This window comes from Vitis vinifera, chromosome 11, assembly GCF_030704535.1.
Source record: "Vitis vinifera cultivar Pinot Noir 40024 chromosome 11, ASM3070453v1".
Classification (NCBI taxonomy): domain Eukaryota; kingdom Viridiplantae; phylum Streptophyta; class Magnoliopsida; order Vitales; family Vitaceae; genus Vitis; species Vitis vinifera.
This window is the reverse complement of record NC_081815.1, coordinates 13,392,134-13,407,997: the sequence shown is the minus strand read 5'-3', so window position 1 is coordinate 13,407,997 and position 15,864 is coordinate 13,392,134. Positions and strand designations below refer to the sequence as shown.

At 33.0% G+C, this 15,864-nt stretch overlaps 1 protein-coding gene across 5 annotated transcripts in view; it reads right to left on the bottom strand.

Moving 5' to 3' along the window:
- The window catches only part of LOC100246466 (DEAD-box ATP-dependent RNA helicase 10), a 34,039-nt gene extending 22,710 nt beyond the window's left edge, over positions 1-11,329 (bottom strand). Inside the window, exons 1-6 of one of the 5 annotated variants that reach the window (XM_002273176.5) lie at positions 11,148-11,329; positions 8,027-8,171; positions 6,910-7,033; positions 6,722-6,791; positions 3,197-3,259; positions 1,019-1,093 (exon numbers count right to left, since the gene is read on the bottom strand). In XM_002273176.5, the coding sequence (XP_002273212.1) occupies positions 1,019-1,093; positions 3,197-3,259; positions 6,722-6,791; positions 6,910-7,033; positions 8,027-8,171; positions 11,148-11,240 (570 nt within the window). In that variant the 5' untranslated portion in view covers positions 11,241-11,329. Of the gene's footprint in view, positions 1-1,018; positions 1,094-3,196; positions 3,260-6,721; positions 6,792-6,909; positions 7,034-8,026; positions 8,172-10,796; positions 10,852-11,147 lie in introns of those variants that run through there. The other 4 variants (XM_010658426.3, XM_019223091.2, XM_010658425.3 and 1 more) reach the window with 4 other exon arrangements.
- Positions 11,330-15,864: the final 4,535 nt, after the last annotated feature.

Here is a 15,864-nt window from a genome sequence, read left to right as displayed (position 1 = left end):
GTTGGAGTCCTCATTTTTTTAGGGCTTTCAATGATTGAGAAGTAGAAGTAGTCTTGGTGGATTAGTTGCTCATGACAATTCAAGGTAAGAGAGTTAGTGCAGAAGTGGAAGATAGGGTGATTTGGAAAAAGACAAAAAGTGGGTTTTTCTCAATTAAGTCTCTTTACAGTGTTGTGGAGCTGGGAAGTACAGTCCGGTTTCCAAGAAAAATAATTTGGAGCCCTTATGTTCCTCCCAAAGTGGGTTTTTTTTTGCTTGGGAAGCCTCATGGGAGAAAGTTTTAACTTTAGATCAACTCAAAAGAAGGGGTTGGACCCTTGCTAATAGATTTTTCTTTTGTCTAGTTGAAGAGGAGTCTACTAATCACATCTTAATCCATTGCACGAAGACTAGAGTTTTATGGGAATTATTATTCACTCTCTTTGGGGTGACTTGGGTTCTCCCTTACTCGGTAAGAGAGACTCTCTTTTGTTGGCTTGGGTCCTTTGTGGGCAAGAAGTGTAAAAAAGCTTGGAAGTTGGCTCTTTTATGCCTTTTTTGGGCAGTGTGAAAGGAAAGAAATAGGATAGCATTCAACAATGAAGAGTTTTCAGTACATAGATTGAAGTATTCTTTTGTGTGTAATTTATGGTCTTGGACAAAGTTGTATATAGATGTTGGCCCTTTATCTTTAATCGACTTTTTTGATTGATTGGAATTTGGTGCAAACAGGTGAGGTTTTTTGTGTTCCCTCCTGTTTTTTGCTCTTTTTAGCATTTTGGCACCTGTTGTATACTTCTTGTATGCCTTAGGTTGCCCTCCGGGCTTCCTTTTTCTAATTAATATATTCTCTTTTGTGTTTACCCATCAAAAAAAAAAAACTAGTTTTATAGTTCATTGGCATAACTAGAAGTTGACCACGTGAAATTGTGATCAAGAAATTTACCACACAGGGCAAATTTAGGTGTCTATTGAATTGGTAAATAAATATAGATAGAAAAAATGAAATAGTTTCCTTAATAATATAGGAATATCATACCAAGTATTTCATCGTCCGAAGAGAAAAACCTTTTGTATTGGACAGATGGTCCATGAGACGTCCAGGTGTACCCACCTATGTAAGAGCAACAGAACAAATATATAAGACAGATAATGAACTAAAATAGTTTGGTGCAAATCTATTTTTTTAAAAATACATTAATCAATCAATAGCACTAAAAGTACTTAAAACAAGGGTGTCACATTTTAAAAAAACTTTAAGAAACAATTCCATGCATGGATAAAATATGATTTCCAAAATAATTGCCCACATTTAAGCTCATCTGCTTCACATTTGTAGTTTCTAATGTACATGTAATTTAAATTTAAACTAGACTGATATCTATGTTGCATGGGTACAGACATTTGATCCAGACAGACTGCAATAAGGATATGCCAAGACAAAATTTTCAGAAGCATGAACCAAATGCAGCAAAAATATGTCATTAATAATAATAGTTGTAGCTACAGCGGCAGTAGTAACACCAGATGTTTATAAAATTGTATTTCTTTTTTCTATATCAAAACAAAGTATATGGTGTTTGTATATAAATATTTATGCAATCACAATTTTTTAGAATCAAATGCAATATGTTATGAATATTAATAGTAGCAGCAGTAGTAGTAGTAGTACTATATGTCGTACAATTGCATTCCTTTCTATATTAAAACAAAACATATCATGTATGCTAATATTAATATATATATATAGGCATCAATTTATATTTCTGTAAATTACATGAAAATGAAACACTTCCTTTGCTTTCCAATATTTGAATCCATTTTCAGCAATTCCTAGTGTAAAATGAGGTGTTAAGATTTCCTCTAACCAAAATAAACCACCCAAATCAAGGGAAAGAAAGATGAAGCAATCAAAGACAAAGATTGAAGAATCTGACTTCTCCGCTTCACCATTCCCTAGAGAAGGGAACCAAGTCCAAATCTTTGTAGACTCTCCCAATGTCCCCACCTTACACTCCGTTGAAATCTCAAAATTCCTTATTTGGTTTGACATGAAAATATTAAGTAAAAAGAAAATATAAAGAAAATTATTTTAAAACTCCTAAATTTTCAAACTCTTCCTTCTCTATTTATATAAAGAAAAAACTAAAATTTTGCAGTGAATGGAAGAAAAATGTTTTTGAATTTAAACTTATTTCTTATTTTCCTCCACTTTTTCCATCCTTCTCCTTTTTCTTCTTGCCTTTTGTCCCTCACAATTCCCTTGATCCAAACAGAGCTTTAAAGATTCCCTTCCAAAAGAAGGATATCCTTCCAAAAAAAAATAGGCTTCTTTTCATTCTTGACTATAGCAAGACCCTTCTATGTAAGAAGTCTTTTGCAGGTCAACCTAAATCAAGGAAACATAATGTTAGTCCAATGTTACGTTATTAAATTAAGTCTATGAACAAAAAACTAATGGTCTATTTAGGATCGTTTTCAAAAACCATTCTCAAAAAAAAAAAATTTGAGAACAATTTTCAAAAACAATTCTCTAATATTTTCTAGAACATAAGTCTGTTTGGGAATTTGAAATGTTCTCAACTAATTTTTTTTTATAGGAATTTTCTACTAGTTTTCTATGTTTCCAAATATTTTTTAAAAATAAATTTTACATGTCATGCTTTATTTTCAATTATTTTTCATATTTGTCCCATTATTTTTTAAAACATTCCTCAAAAGACAAGTGAAAACAATTAAAAACCACTAAATTATGTTCTTAGAAAACATGTTTTCTAATTTTAAGAACAAAAAACGGTTTTTTGTTTCTAATTTTCAAACATGTTTTAAACATGCCTAAAATATTAAAATTTTAATAAAAAATTAAAAACATGTACATAAATAAATAAAAGAACAACAACAACCCACTCACATGACCTACATGCACAAGGTTAACTTGTACAACTATGTTCAGAGAAAGCCCTAATATTTATAGGGAGGACTTCAAATAGCTTGTAATAACAAAATGCTAATCCTCTTAGCCACATGAAAAATAAAATCCATCATTTTAAATCACAAAAGTTGATCACTGTCCAATCTTTAATACAAACTGAAATGCTCCATTACAAAACAAACTAATAATGAAATCATGTAAGTTCAACCATCTAACTCTTCATGGTTTAGTGGGAAACCTTTCAAGTGAAAATGAAACTAGTCATGCCAGATCATCAATACTTACGACAATATGTGGGCGCTTTGCAAGGGCAATTGCTTGTTGTGTATGGTCCACTCCTCCAACAAGCTGCAAAAAAGGGATGAAGGCATTGTTTACCAAGATCATATTGTAAAAAAAGGGAAGGTTAAACATCCAGAATTCCATCATACAGTATATTTCAATTTTTGGAATTGAAGCATCAAACGGTTACCCAGGCAGTATTAATTTCACTACAGCACAATAGAGCAAGTAGGTGTAAGTTAATCCAGAAGCATTCCAATCTAACAAGATACAGTAAATTTCATTTAAAACAAATAGCAAATGGTTTCAGCATTGCACAGAAATGTAACTATCAAAAAAATAGAAGACAAATAGAAAATGGTGTCTCAGCTATAGTTTTAAAGGCATGCCTTGGCACCCATCTGGGCATAGTAATGCACAACCTGGTGTATATATCAAATTATATTGCGAAGTTGCAACAATGAACTAAGGCAGCATTAACTTCACTATAGCACAGTAGAGCTAGTAGGCATAAGTTACTTAATCCAGACGTATAATAAGCAGGGTTCAAAATATTGACAGAAATTGGTATGACTCGGCTGAGTCATATCCACCTCAGTCATGCCTGGTACCGGACTGATAACCAAGTCAAAATTGGTGGAGAAAATCAAAAACCACAAAAATGAAGAAATTTGCAAGGACAATTCGGAGCGGATTTGCATCTTCATCCTTCAAACCTAAACCTTTGCATCCTTGTATGGCTGATTTATCTCCGGTTTAATGCCTTCAAACCTTCAAGATGACGTGAGAAGTTGTTGTTGAGACATGAAATGGGTATTTTTCGGACAAATGGGTACGTTGCAGAGAAATGGGTATCGTGGGGAGATGTCATGAGAAGCAAAAAAAATGAAAGGGGTATTTTTCTGAAATGGGTCTATTGCAGAGAGATGAAAGAGAGTATTTTGCATATACATGCGTGTGTTGCAGTCATGCAGAGAGATGGGAGTGAGGTTTGTGACCAAAAATGGGGGAGAAATGGGTGTTGAAGAGAGGTGAGAAAGAGGACCAAAATGGGAGAGTGGGACTTTTGACGGGATACGTGGGATTATATTTATGATTATAAATATTTAAATGGAATATAAATATCAATAAAAATATTTAAAACTAATGTATAGAATCACTAAATATATATATATATATATATATATATATATACATATTTAAAATTTATTTCTTCAAATGAAAATAAAATTAATAAAAAATCTTTTTTTATAAAAGTTTTATTTAGAATATATTTGATAGAAAAAATGATATTTAAATTTTTAAAGGTTATTCATGGTTTTTTTATGGTTGAAAATATTTTTAAAATTTTTAAAATATTTAATTCAAACATTTATTATAAAAATATTTTTTACTAGTTTTATCTAATATTTATTACAAGTTAATAAATAAAAAAGTTTTAAATCTAGTCCATAATGTTCTTTCTATATATTTATTATTTTTTTTTAGTCTATTTGATTACATTTATTTTTGCAATAATTTTAATAATTCTCTTAAAAATTATAAAGTTCTTAAATTAACATATTTTGCATATTGTCCGATATCGATCTGAGAAACCAAGACCAATATGCCTCAAGACCCTCCAAGTCAATGACCAATACTACGACTTTGAACCATGATAACAAGATTAAAACAATAAAATTTCATTTAAAACAAATAGCAAATAGTCTCAGCTATAGTTTTAAAGGCATGCTTTGGCACCCACCTGAGCATAGTGATGCACAACCTGGTGTATATATCAACTTGTATTGCAAAGTTGCAACAATGAACTAATGCAATCATATTGCATATAGAAATCCCAAGAGCAACAATCTCTGGTTTTCATCAAACAACACCAATTTACTTAAGAAAAAAATTAAAATGAAAACACAGACAAAAAATGTATAGTAGCTGCATGCCTACAACTACAAACTCATTCTCAGAAGATTGCAGAAAAATATGGCAGCTACTATTGTGGGACAGATTCATCCACTAAGATAAAATTAAAGAGGTGATAACATGGAATGTCAAAAAATGCATATTAAATGTGCCTTAGACCTAACTTAAAAGGCCCAACCTCTTACAGGCAAGCTTTGATGATTTTTTTCCCTCTTAAGTTATTTTTTGAAGATTTTTATCCACCAAGAAAGTTCTTAAAAATAAATAGATATACCAGGAGCTGGTCACCCAAAAGTCACCTGGCTTTAGTGAGAAATTATGTGTTAAAGGCTCAGCTTTATTCTTCAGTAGATGGATGATTTATTTTTCAATTTCTCTTACCAACACTGGCAGAGTGTCCACTACCATAATTTTGAACTTGGTGCAGTATCTAAAAAGTCATTGGTTCTTATTACTTTAACATAGTTTCAACTTAACACTTCCAGATTACTTGAACTCACATAATGACACAAAAACTACCAGCTGCCTTTCCTGAATTGGTTGAAGAACATGAAGGCTACAACAAGATCAAGGGTGTAGCAAAGGACTTATAAACTAACAATATTTACTCCAAATACAATTCACAAAAAAGAAGTTATCTAGCAAAGAAAATGTGTCTGAAATCTGAACTTTAGCTGAAGTTTCTACTAAGTATAAAGGAACAACATTTGTTTTCCCAATGAAAATAATACAGAAACAATATTTGCACTTACCATTCCAAATGCTATAACTTAAAACATTGAAAATGAATAAAAACTTACAAGGATTCTTATAGAGGACAATAATGTGAAAACCACTAGCAAAAAATTCAGAAACCATAGGCCCTATTTGGAAAATGTCTATGAAAACAATTTTATGTGCTCAATAACAAAAAAAAATAAAAATAAAAAAATAAAAATAAAAAACAGAAAAACATATTTGGCAACCAGAAAACAAAAAACTCACTATTTTTAAAGAACATCTTTTAGTTACTTTCAGTTGTTTTCACTTATTTTTTTAAGGCTCTTTTAAAAAATAAAACATACAAATATGGAGAATGATTAAAAATAAAGCACTACAGATAAAAGTTATTTTTAAAGCATATTTAAAAATATAGAAAACAGGTTAAGAACATTTCAGGTTCCTAAACATACTTTTACTCTACAAAACATCAAAGAACAGTTTTCAAAAACTAGTTTTTTCATCACTGTTTTCAAAAACACCCCCTCAACAGGGCCTTACTTTCAAAATGGTATTAAAAAGTTGCCTTTTTTTTCTAGATAAGTAAACAAAATAAAAATATTGTTAACCTCAAAGAAACTATACACGAAGGTGCACAAGACATATACAATGGGTAAAAAGTTACCATATTCTACTATTGTCAATGTCAAAATTATTCTTCACAGACAAGAAACATGACAAGAACAACACTGATATAATGGATAAAAAGAAAAGAATCAGTATTGTCATCAGGGTGAAGAGCACTATAAGTATGTGCCAAACAAGTACAGGTCTGTAACTGAAATGGTAAATTTGACGATCATATATCGAGAGACCTGCCTCCACATCAAATTAATTAAATAGAAAGCTCACCACAGCACACTTTAGACCAATTCCAGAACCTAAAGCTTCAAACTGCTCTGCAATCTGAATAGCAAGTTCCCTGGAAAATGGGGGAGGATGACAGACAGACAACAAAAATTGAATCATTTATTAAATGGAACACATTCTTGGATGAAAATACTGTCTTTAAAATCAACCACATGAATCAGATGACAAACCGAGTAGGGGAGAGCACACAAGCAAACAGCACTTGAGGAGTATCTAAAAGGGCTTGGAGTATGGGAAGTGCAAATGCTCCAGTCTTACCAGAACCTGTTTGTGCAAGCCCAATCAAGTCCTTTCCTGAGACAATAACAATAGAGAACAACCAGCACATCAGAAAGTTATATACACAATAATCAAAACATGGTATTGCTGTTAAGAATATGCAGCAAATCAAGACAAATCAATTTTTGATATTTTAAGTGATTCCTCAATTGAAAACTGACCAAAAAAAAACAGAAAAGGAAAAAGTTCCCCACAATAGCACACAATACAAATATTAGGCTTAATTAAGTTGAATTTTTCATCTTTACATCACCACAAATCCTGCTTTTTTTTAAAAAAATGAAAAAGAAAAAGAAAAAGATTAGAGAAGTAAAAGCAAGGAAGAAAAAAAGTAGTAAACATTGGTTAAATTTTGATTCTTATACTGTGATAGTAAGACAGAAACAATTGTGATTGAACAAGGGGATGAAGAAACTATCTCCAAAGAAAAACTAGGTTTGCCATAGCAAAATAGAAAGAAAAAATGCATATCGGAATATCATAATCACAAAGCCAGAAAAATTAGGGTTTGGAATCTATATATATATACCACTAATCCATGACAAAATATTGGAGAGACAAAAGGCATATGAACAAGCAAGGGAAATCACATTTTGAAAAACCACATTCATTAAAACATGTGGTGCCATCCAGCAGAAGAAAAGAATTCAGAGAGGGCCAAGGTCTCAAAATCATAAACCTCTGAGACCAAATAAAATGCAGATGAAAATCACGAACTTCAATTCCTTAATATTACTCTCATTTAACCCTAATTGGTTTAGAATATAATGCCTATAGGAAAGCAAGTCAATTTAATCAAATCAATTCTTCAAACCTAATTAGTGATCAGTCCCACATATAAATTTTGAAATATGCCATCACTAATCAAAAGCATGTCCACTTATCACAGCAGTAAAAGGCATGGAACATTTTCCTACTTTTGGTTCCTTTTTTTATCTACTTTCTCGGCAACCAAAAATGCAACTAAGAAGTCTTATAGTAAATTATCAAGAAAGCACAAGAACAAACCTTCTAGTGCATGAGGAATGGCTTCAGCCTGTATCTTAGATGGTGTTTTCCATCCTAAATTTTCACAAGCCTCCACCAATTGCTCACATATCCCCAAATCCTTAAATGACTTGACTTCTTTATTGTCTTCCGCCATCCTAAAAATCTGAAAGAAAATCAAAATTAGAGATTTCAAAGGTGAAAGGCATAATAGACATATAATCATATAGAATTCAACATGCCCAGATATTGAACTGAATTTATTTACACAAATATCATCCCATCCCAATGATAAACAATCCACACAACTATCATCCAATCCCAATGATGACAAATCCAGTGCTAATAGTCAAATTTCTTTCCTCAAATTAGCAAAATAATTTCAGAAGACAAAAGGAAATTTCCAGAAATCCAAAATGAAGAAAACTCAACCAATTATTCAAATAAACTATTCAAACTAGATATGGCTTCAAGACCAAGAAATTAAGGACAAAAATACCAAATTCAACCTCTGTTTGGTTGGGCATAAAAAAAATGTCGTGAAGAGAAAACAAAATAAAATAAAATACAAACTCCTTAGATTCATACTTTCTCAGTTTCCAAACGGCAATGAGAGACTTCAATTTGTTTCCTTTTCGTTCGGAATTAACTATTAAGCAAAAACGTAACGACTTTTCCCCCAATTTTCAAACTCGACCAAAAGAAAATAAATTAGTTAGTTCCAATTTGGTTTCAATTAAGAAAATTAAAAATAATATCCAAAAGCGGTGCCGAAGTTGGAACAAAACAAAATTTAACCTCTACTTGGTTGGGAAGAAAACACGAAGGAAAGCAAAGATAAAAATAAAATAAAATCTGGGTTTGGTTTCATCGAGAATTCAGAATTTGTTTCGTCCCCTAAACTCCATAAGAAATTTCACAAAAAGAGAGCAAAGAATTTCCAATGGCCGCGCGACTACAATATGAGAATGAGGAAGAAAATAAAGGGAAGAAGAGAGGTAATACCGGTGAAAATAATCCTCAAGAGAGAGAGCTGAGGGGCTCCAGAAGCCTGAACACGAAGAGAGAGCACGAGGAACAGAGCCGAAACTGAGAGAACGAGGGAGGGTTGTGTTAAAACCCTGTGTAAATGTAGCGGTGGTGGGCCCTTCTAAAACCCTAAAACGCCTCTAACCGAAATGCTGGTAGTTTTTAGTTCTTACGGCCAATGAAAGAGCAAATATTGATATCGAATTGTTACGTGTTTTATTAGATATTTTATAAAAACTGCAATTGTGAGAAAACTGCAATTATGTAATTTCATAAAAATTACAAAGTTGTAGTCAAGAGTTGTGCTTATATGAAATTACATAATTGCAGTTTTCTCACAATTGCAGTTTTTATAAAATATTTAATAAAACACGTGACAATTCGATATCAATATTTGCTCTTTCATTGGCCGTAAGAACTAAAAACTACCAGCATTTCGGTTAGAGGCGTTTTAGGGTTTTAGAAGGGCCCACCACCGCTACATTTACACAGGGTTTTAACACAACCCTCCCTCGTTCTCTCAGTTTCGGCTCTGTTCCTCGCGCTCTCTCTTCGTGTTCAGGCCTCTGGAGCCCCTCAGCTCTCTCTCTTGAGGATTATTTTCACCGGTATTACCTCTCTTCTTCCCTTTATTTTCTTCCTCATTCTCATATTGTAGTCGCGCGGCCATTGGAAATTCTTTGCTCTCTTTTTGTGAAATTTCTTATGGAGTTTAGGGGACGAAACAAATTCTGAATTCTCGATGAAACCAAACCCAGATTTTATTTTATTTTTATCTTTGCTTTCCTTCGTGTTTTCTTCCCAACCAAGTAGAGGTTAAATTTTGTTTTGTTCCAACTTCGGCACCGCTTTTGGATATTATTTTTAATTTTCTTAATTGAAACCAAATTGGAACTAACTAATTTATTTTCTTTTGGTCGAGTTTGAAAATTGGGGGAAAAGTCGTTACGTTTTTGCTTAATAGTTAATTCCGAACGAAAAGGAAACAAATTGAAGTCTCTCATTGCCGTTTGGAAACTGAGAAAGTATGAATCTAAGGAGTTTGTATTTTATTTTATTTTGTTTTCTCTTCACGACATTTTTTTTATGCCCAACCAAACAGAGGTTGAATTTGGTATTTTTGTCCTTAATTTCTTGGTCTTGAAGCCATATCTAGTTTGAATAGTTTATTTGAATAATTGGTTGAGTTTTCTTCATTTTGGATTTTTGGAAATTTCCTTTTGTCTTCTGAAATTATTTTGCTATTATATAAATTTTTTTTTTTTCCTTTTTTTAGACACAATCATATTTTTCTGAGTTTTCTTACTAGGCAAATATATTTTTCTCTCTTCCTTTTTTTAGTAAATTTTTTCTTCTTCACTCCTTTCCTCCTACTTTCCTCTCTAATACCCATTTTCTTTCCCTTCCTCAATTTTTTCAGGAACCAAACACAGCCAAAGCATTTCGAGAATAAAGATTCAACCAAGTAAATATAAAATTGCATTGTAATAACAGACATGGAAAGAATAAACTTCGATGATAATGACATGTAATAAATAAAAATCAAATAGATACAAAAGAGAAATAACATTAGGATTTGAAAAGTCCATTTTAATTTTCAGGAAAAAAATCAAGTAAAACAAGTACTGAAATTCAATGAGAGAAGACACTATTGCAATAATTTTATCATCTATACAACAATTTGAAATGCAAGCATATATTGAGAACACTTAAAGTAGTCAAAATTTAGAACTATGGAAACAGGGATTATGAATTCACTAACTGATTCAAGCACAATGGAGTAGAATCCAGGCTATAAACCAAAAGCGATCAACCTCCTGACAAAGCAATTCTATTATTTTAAAAAAAGCTTAAATTTGTAGCGAATAGCTTTAACTCAAGCCACAAAAACAGTGGAAATTAATTAAACTCCTAATCATAACCAAGCAAGAACTTATTTCTCAAATTCTAGTGTCTGTTTGATTGCCAAGAAACCGAAGGAGAAAAAGATTTGAGACGCTGTAAACCCGCTCCAAAACTACAGTTGTCCCAATCATGTTCCGGCGTTTTCTAATCAACCAAACAGAACACTCAGAAGCCAAAATCAAACCCTATAAATCAGAAAGAAACATACCTGGCCCTTGACCTTCAAGTTTATGTGGGCCCCTTGGTCCGTGGGCTTCTTGTCCTCCTCCTGACCGCCAGCAGCACCGCCGGTTGCAGACATTCTTAGTAAACTCTGATTTCCCTAGGGTTTCTCTCCCGCAAGTTGCAGCACACAGACTGAGTCCTCTATAAGACCACGATAGCAAAGGCGTCATATATACGCTACCGTACGCGTCCCTCTAAATTCTACTCTACTCGCGCGTATCCTAGAACGCAATTTTATCGCATGAAATTACGGGCAATATAACACGTGTCGTCTTATTAGAGCAAGTTCAGTTTGAGTATAGGGCAGAGCGTGAGAGTGGAAGTTGGTGGTGGGGACTGTGAAAGAGGCCAAAACCGGAATTGATAAAATTTGGATTCCGCAGAGAAAGTTATACTGGAGATCAAATTTACGGCGGAAATTTGATTGCGGAGGAATCGGACGGCTGACAATTTGCAAGTGTGGATTCTCTTGGGTCGTCATCCCTTTTTTAGTTTGGGAAAAAATATGTTATAGGCAAGGATGAAATTATTGGTATTTATAGATATTATTGGTACTTCAATTTTAAGAATATATCGACGAATATTCTGAAAAAAATAGCGATAGGTTTAAAATTGTTAAAAACTCATGAAAATATAAGGAAAACTTTATAAAAATATAATTAGAAGTATAATGGATATTTTAAAGTTGTTTTATTTAAAAATTTGGTATACCTATTATATAATTTGCGATATTAGATGTAATTATATCATGTCAATTTTCAAATAAAATGCAGATAAAAATCACAAACTTCAATTCCTTAATATTACTCTCATTTAACCCTAATTGGTTTAGAATATAATGCCTATAGGAAAGCAAGTCAATTTAATCAAATCAATTCTTCAAACCTAATTAGTGATCAGTCCCACATAAATTTTGAAATATGCCATCACTAATCAAAAGCATGTCCACTTATCACAGCAGTAAAAGGCATGGAACATTTTCCTACTTTTGGTTCCTTTTTTTATCTACTTTCTCGGCAACCAAAAATGCAACTAATAAGTCTTATAGTAAATTATCAAGAAAGCACAAGAACAAACCTTCTAGTGCATGAGGAATGGCTTCAGCCTGTATCTTAGATGGTGTTTTCCATCCTAAATTTTCACAAGCCTCCACCAATTGCTCACATATCCCCAAATCCTTAAATGACTTGACTTCTTTATTGTCTTCTGCCATCCTAAAAATCTGAAAGAAAATCAAAATTAGAGATTTCAAAGGTGAAAGGCATAATAGACATATAATCATATAGAATTCAACATGCCCAGATATTGAACTGAATTTATTTACACAAATATCATCCCATCCCAATGATAAACAATCCACACAACTATCATCCAATCCCAATGATGACAAATCCAGTGCTAATAGTCAAATTTCTTTCCTCAAATTAGCAAAATAATTTCAGAAGACAAAAGGAAATTTCCAGAAATCCAAAATGAAGAAAACTCAAAAAATTATTCAAATAAACTATTCAAACTAGATATGGCTTCAAGACCAAGAAATTAAGGACAAAAATACCAAATTCAACCTCTGTTTGGTTGGGCATAAAAAAAAATGCCGTGAAGAGAAAACAAAATAAAATAAAATACAAACTCCTTAGATTCATACTTTCTCAGTTTCCAAACGGCAATGAGAGACTTCAATTTGTTTCCTTTTCGTTCGGAATTAACTATTAAGCAAAAACGTAACGACTTTTCCCCCAATTTTCAAACTCGACCAAAAGAAAATAAATTAGTTAGTTCCAATTTGGTTTCAATTAAGAAAATTAAAAATAATATCCAAAAGCGGTGCCGAAGTTGGAACAAAACAAAATTTAACCTCTACTTGGTTGGGAAGAAAACACGAAGGAAAGCAAAGATAAAAATAAAATAAAATCTGGGTTTGGTTTCATCGAGAATTCAGAATTTGTTTCGTCCCCTAAACTCCATAAGAAATTTCACAAAAAGAGAGCAAAGAATTTCCAATGGCCGCGCGGCTACAATATGAGAATGAGGAAGAAAATAAAGGGAAGAAGAGAGGTAATACCGGTGAAAATAATCCTCAAGAGAGAGAGCTGAGGGGCTCCAGAGGCCTGAACACGAAGAGAGAGCGCGAGGAACAGAGCCGAAACTGAGAGAACGAGGGAGGGTTGTGTTAAAACCCTGTGTAAATGTAGCGGTGGTGGGCCCTTCTAAAACCCTAAAACGCCTCTAACCGAAATGCTGGTAGTTTTTAGTTCTTACCGCCAATGAAAGAGCAAATATTGATATCGAATTGTCACATGTTTTATTAAATATTTTATAAAAACTGCAATTGTGAGAAAACTGCAATTATATAATTTCATAAAAATTACAAAGTTGTAGTCAAGAGTTGTGCTTATTAGAGATGTACAATTGTTGTAGCTAAGAGTTGTGCTTCTACGAGTACGTGTGGACCTATACTTTTCACGTACATTCCCACTTAACAGTGACACTAACTTTTTTATTGTGAAAAACTAATTTCTTAAAAGTCGAAGTCATCGTTATTTTTGTTATTTTAAAACCTTAAGTAACTCCTTTTGAAAAGAAAAACTTGTCTATATTGAAACGATGTCTTTAGGAAGTAAGATGATAGTGAACTTGATCCAGACTAATAACTCCTAATTATCTATTTCCCTAATACATCGACCCACAAATCACCTCTAACTTATTTTTGAATTTAAATTTTTTGTGATCATAGTGATAATGTGATGAATGAGGGATTTTGTCTTATCCTTTCATTTTGAATATATATATTGAAACAATGTCTTTAGGAAGTAAGATGATAGGAAACTTGATCCGAACTAGTAACTCCTTATTATCTATTTCCCTAATACATCGACCCACAAATCACCTCAAACTTATTTTCAAATTTAAATTTTTTGTGATCATAGTGATAATGTGATAAATGAGGGATTTTGTCTTCTCCTTTTCATGTTGAATTATATATATATATATATATCTCTTTTTGTTCTTACCACTAGTATTTTCATTTTGTAGAAGTCCTTTAGTTCCTAATTTCACTCAGAGCCCACACCTGCAGTAGAAATCAGGTATGAGGTTTTTTTTGTTATTTTTATATCATATCATCTTTCAAAATGAAAGAAAATCGATACCTTGAGATTTGAGGTTGCTCACTCACAAGGCACAACACTAATTGTGCACTTTGAAAGTGTGGTCTAACTTGTGCACCTAAGGCAAACAATTGAAATGGTGCACTTGGAAGAATGTGTTTCAATAACGCACCTTTAAGTAACTGTTTAGATTATGCACAACCACACAATTCAGGGATAGGCTCTGCAAATGTGCAATCTCCTTCACAATGAGCCAATTTGCTTTCATTAGTTATTGTACTAGTATGATTTCTAACAATTAAAATTTTATTTCAATAGCACAAACTTTGAAAATGAAGTCTTTTTCCCAAATGACGCTTAAACGCTCAGAGACTTTTTTTTCTCTCTTACTTTAATGCATTGGTTGAGATGTAGAGGAGGACTTGAAAAGCATCTCATTTCCTTTAAAGAGTGAGGAAAAAAAACTCTTATTTGCAAGTGCTTATCCATGATGATGCATAATAGTGCACTACATTGCTCTAAAAGATGATGAGACCTAAAAAACTTCAGGTGGGAAAGAAAAGTAAGAGGGTTGAAGAAGAGCATCCTTAACAAATTGTGAAGGCCAAGGCAACTTCACAAGTCACTGCGCCCAACACAACTTCAGCACCACCTAAAAGGTCTCCAAGAGTGAAAAACATTCACACAGTAGGGGCTTTTATTTTGCAGAGAAGTGGTAACTGAATCCCTTATTATCACTTCCATATCCATGGGGTAGTGTCGCCAAATAATGAACAACTCTTGGCTGAGGACACTAAAGGTAATCGATCTAACCTCTTTCTCTCTCACTAGTAGTAAGGGAACAAGGAAAAGAAAGTTGGGGAGAACACCCCAAGGGTGTGGTCTCTATTTTTCATACCACACACCTTTTGCTTCATATTTTTTACTATGTTGTATGGACTCTCAACCCTGAAGAGATATTAAGTTTGTACTAAAATCAACAAGAGACTTTGACCCATGGGTGATACCCTATATGGTCATATATCCCAACGAATTAGGTTACTATTGATGAAGGCTGGTGGCAATAGGTATTCTTAATAAAGGCATCATGATATCTCATAAGATTAAAACAATGTATCCTCTTCGGTGATCTAAAGAACATGTGACCATGAAATTTGTGGTCGTAGTAATTTCCATGGTTTTAAAAATCAGACCAGACCAACCAATCCAACCAGTCTGACCATCAATCGATCATTATTCCAGTTCGGCCAATTGGGTCGAAAATAGGTTGAACCAGCGGTCGGATCGACGAACCAAATGAACCGGAGTTTAATTGATTTTATTTTTATTTTTTTATCCCAGCATCAAAACAATGTCGTTTTGATGAGTATGAAGTCTCACTTTCTTCCTCCTACTAGTAGCAACCCCTCTCGCGGTTGCCTTACTTGGACCTGTCCACTGCCCTATTCATTTTCAAATAAAATTTTGATTCTTTCATAGATTTGGAGACAAAGAGATTTTGCTTAGTTTTCCCTAAAGGAAAGGGATTGCTAGGGGGTTGGGCCATTATCGCTAAGAAACTACAGGCCTTGGGGGTAGTTACTCAAGTTGAAG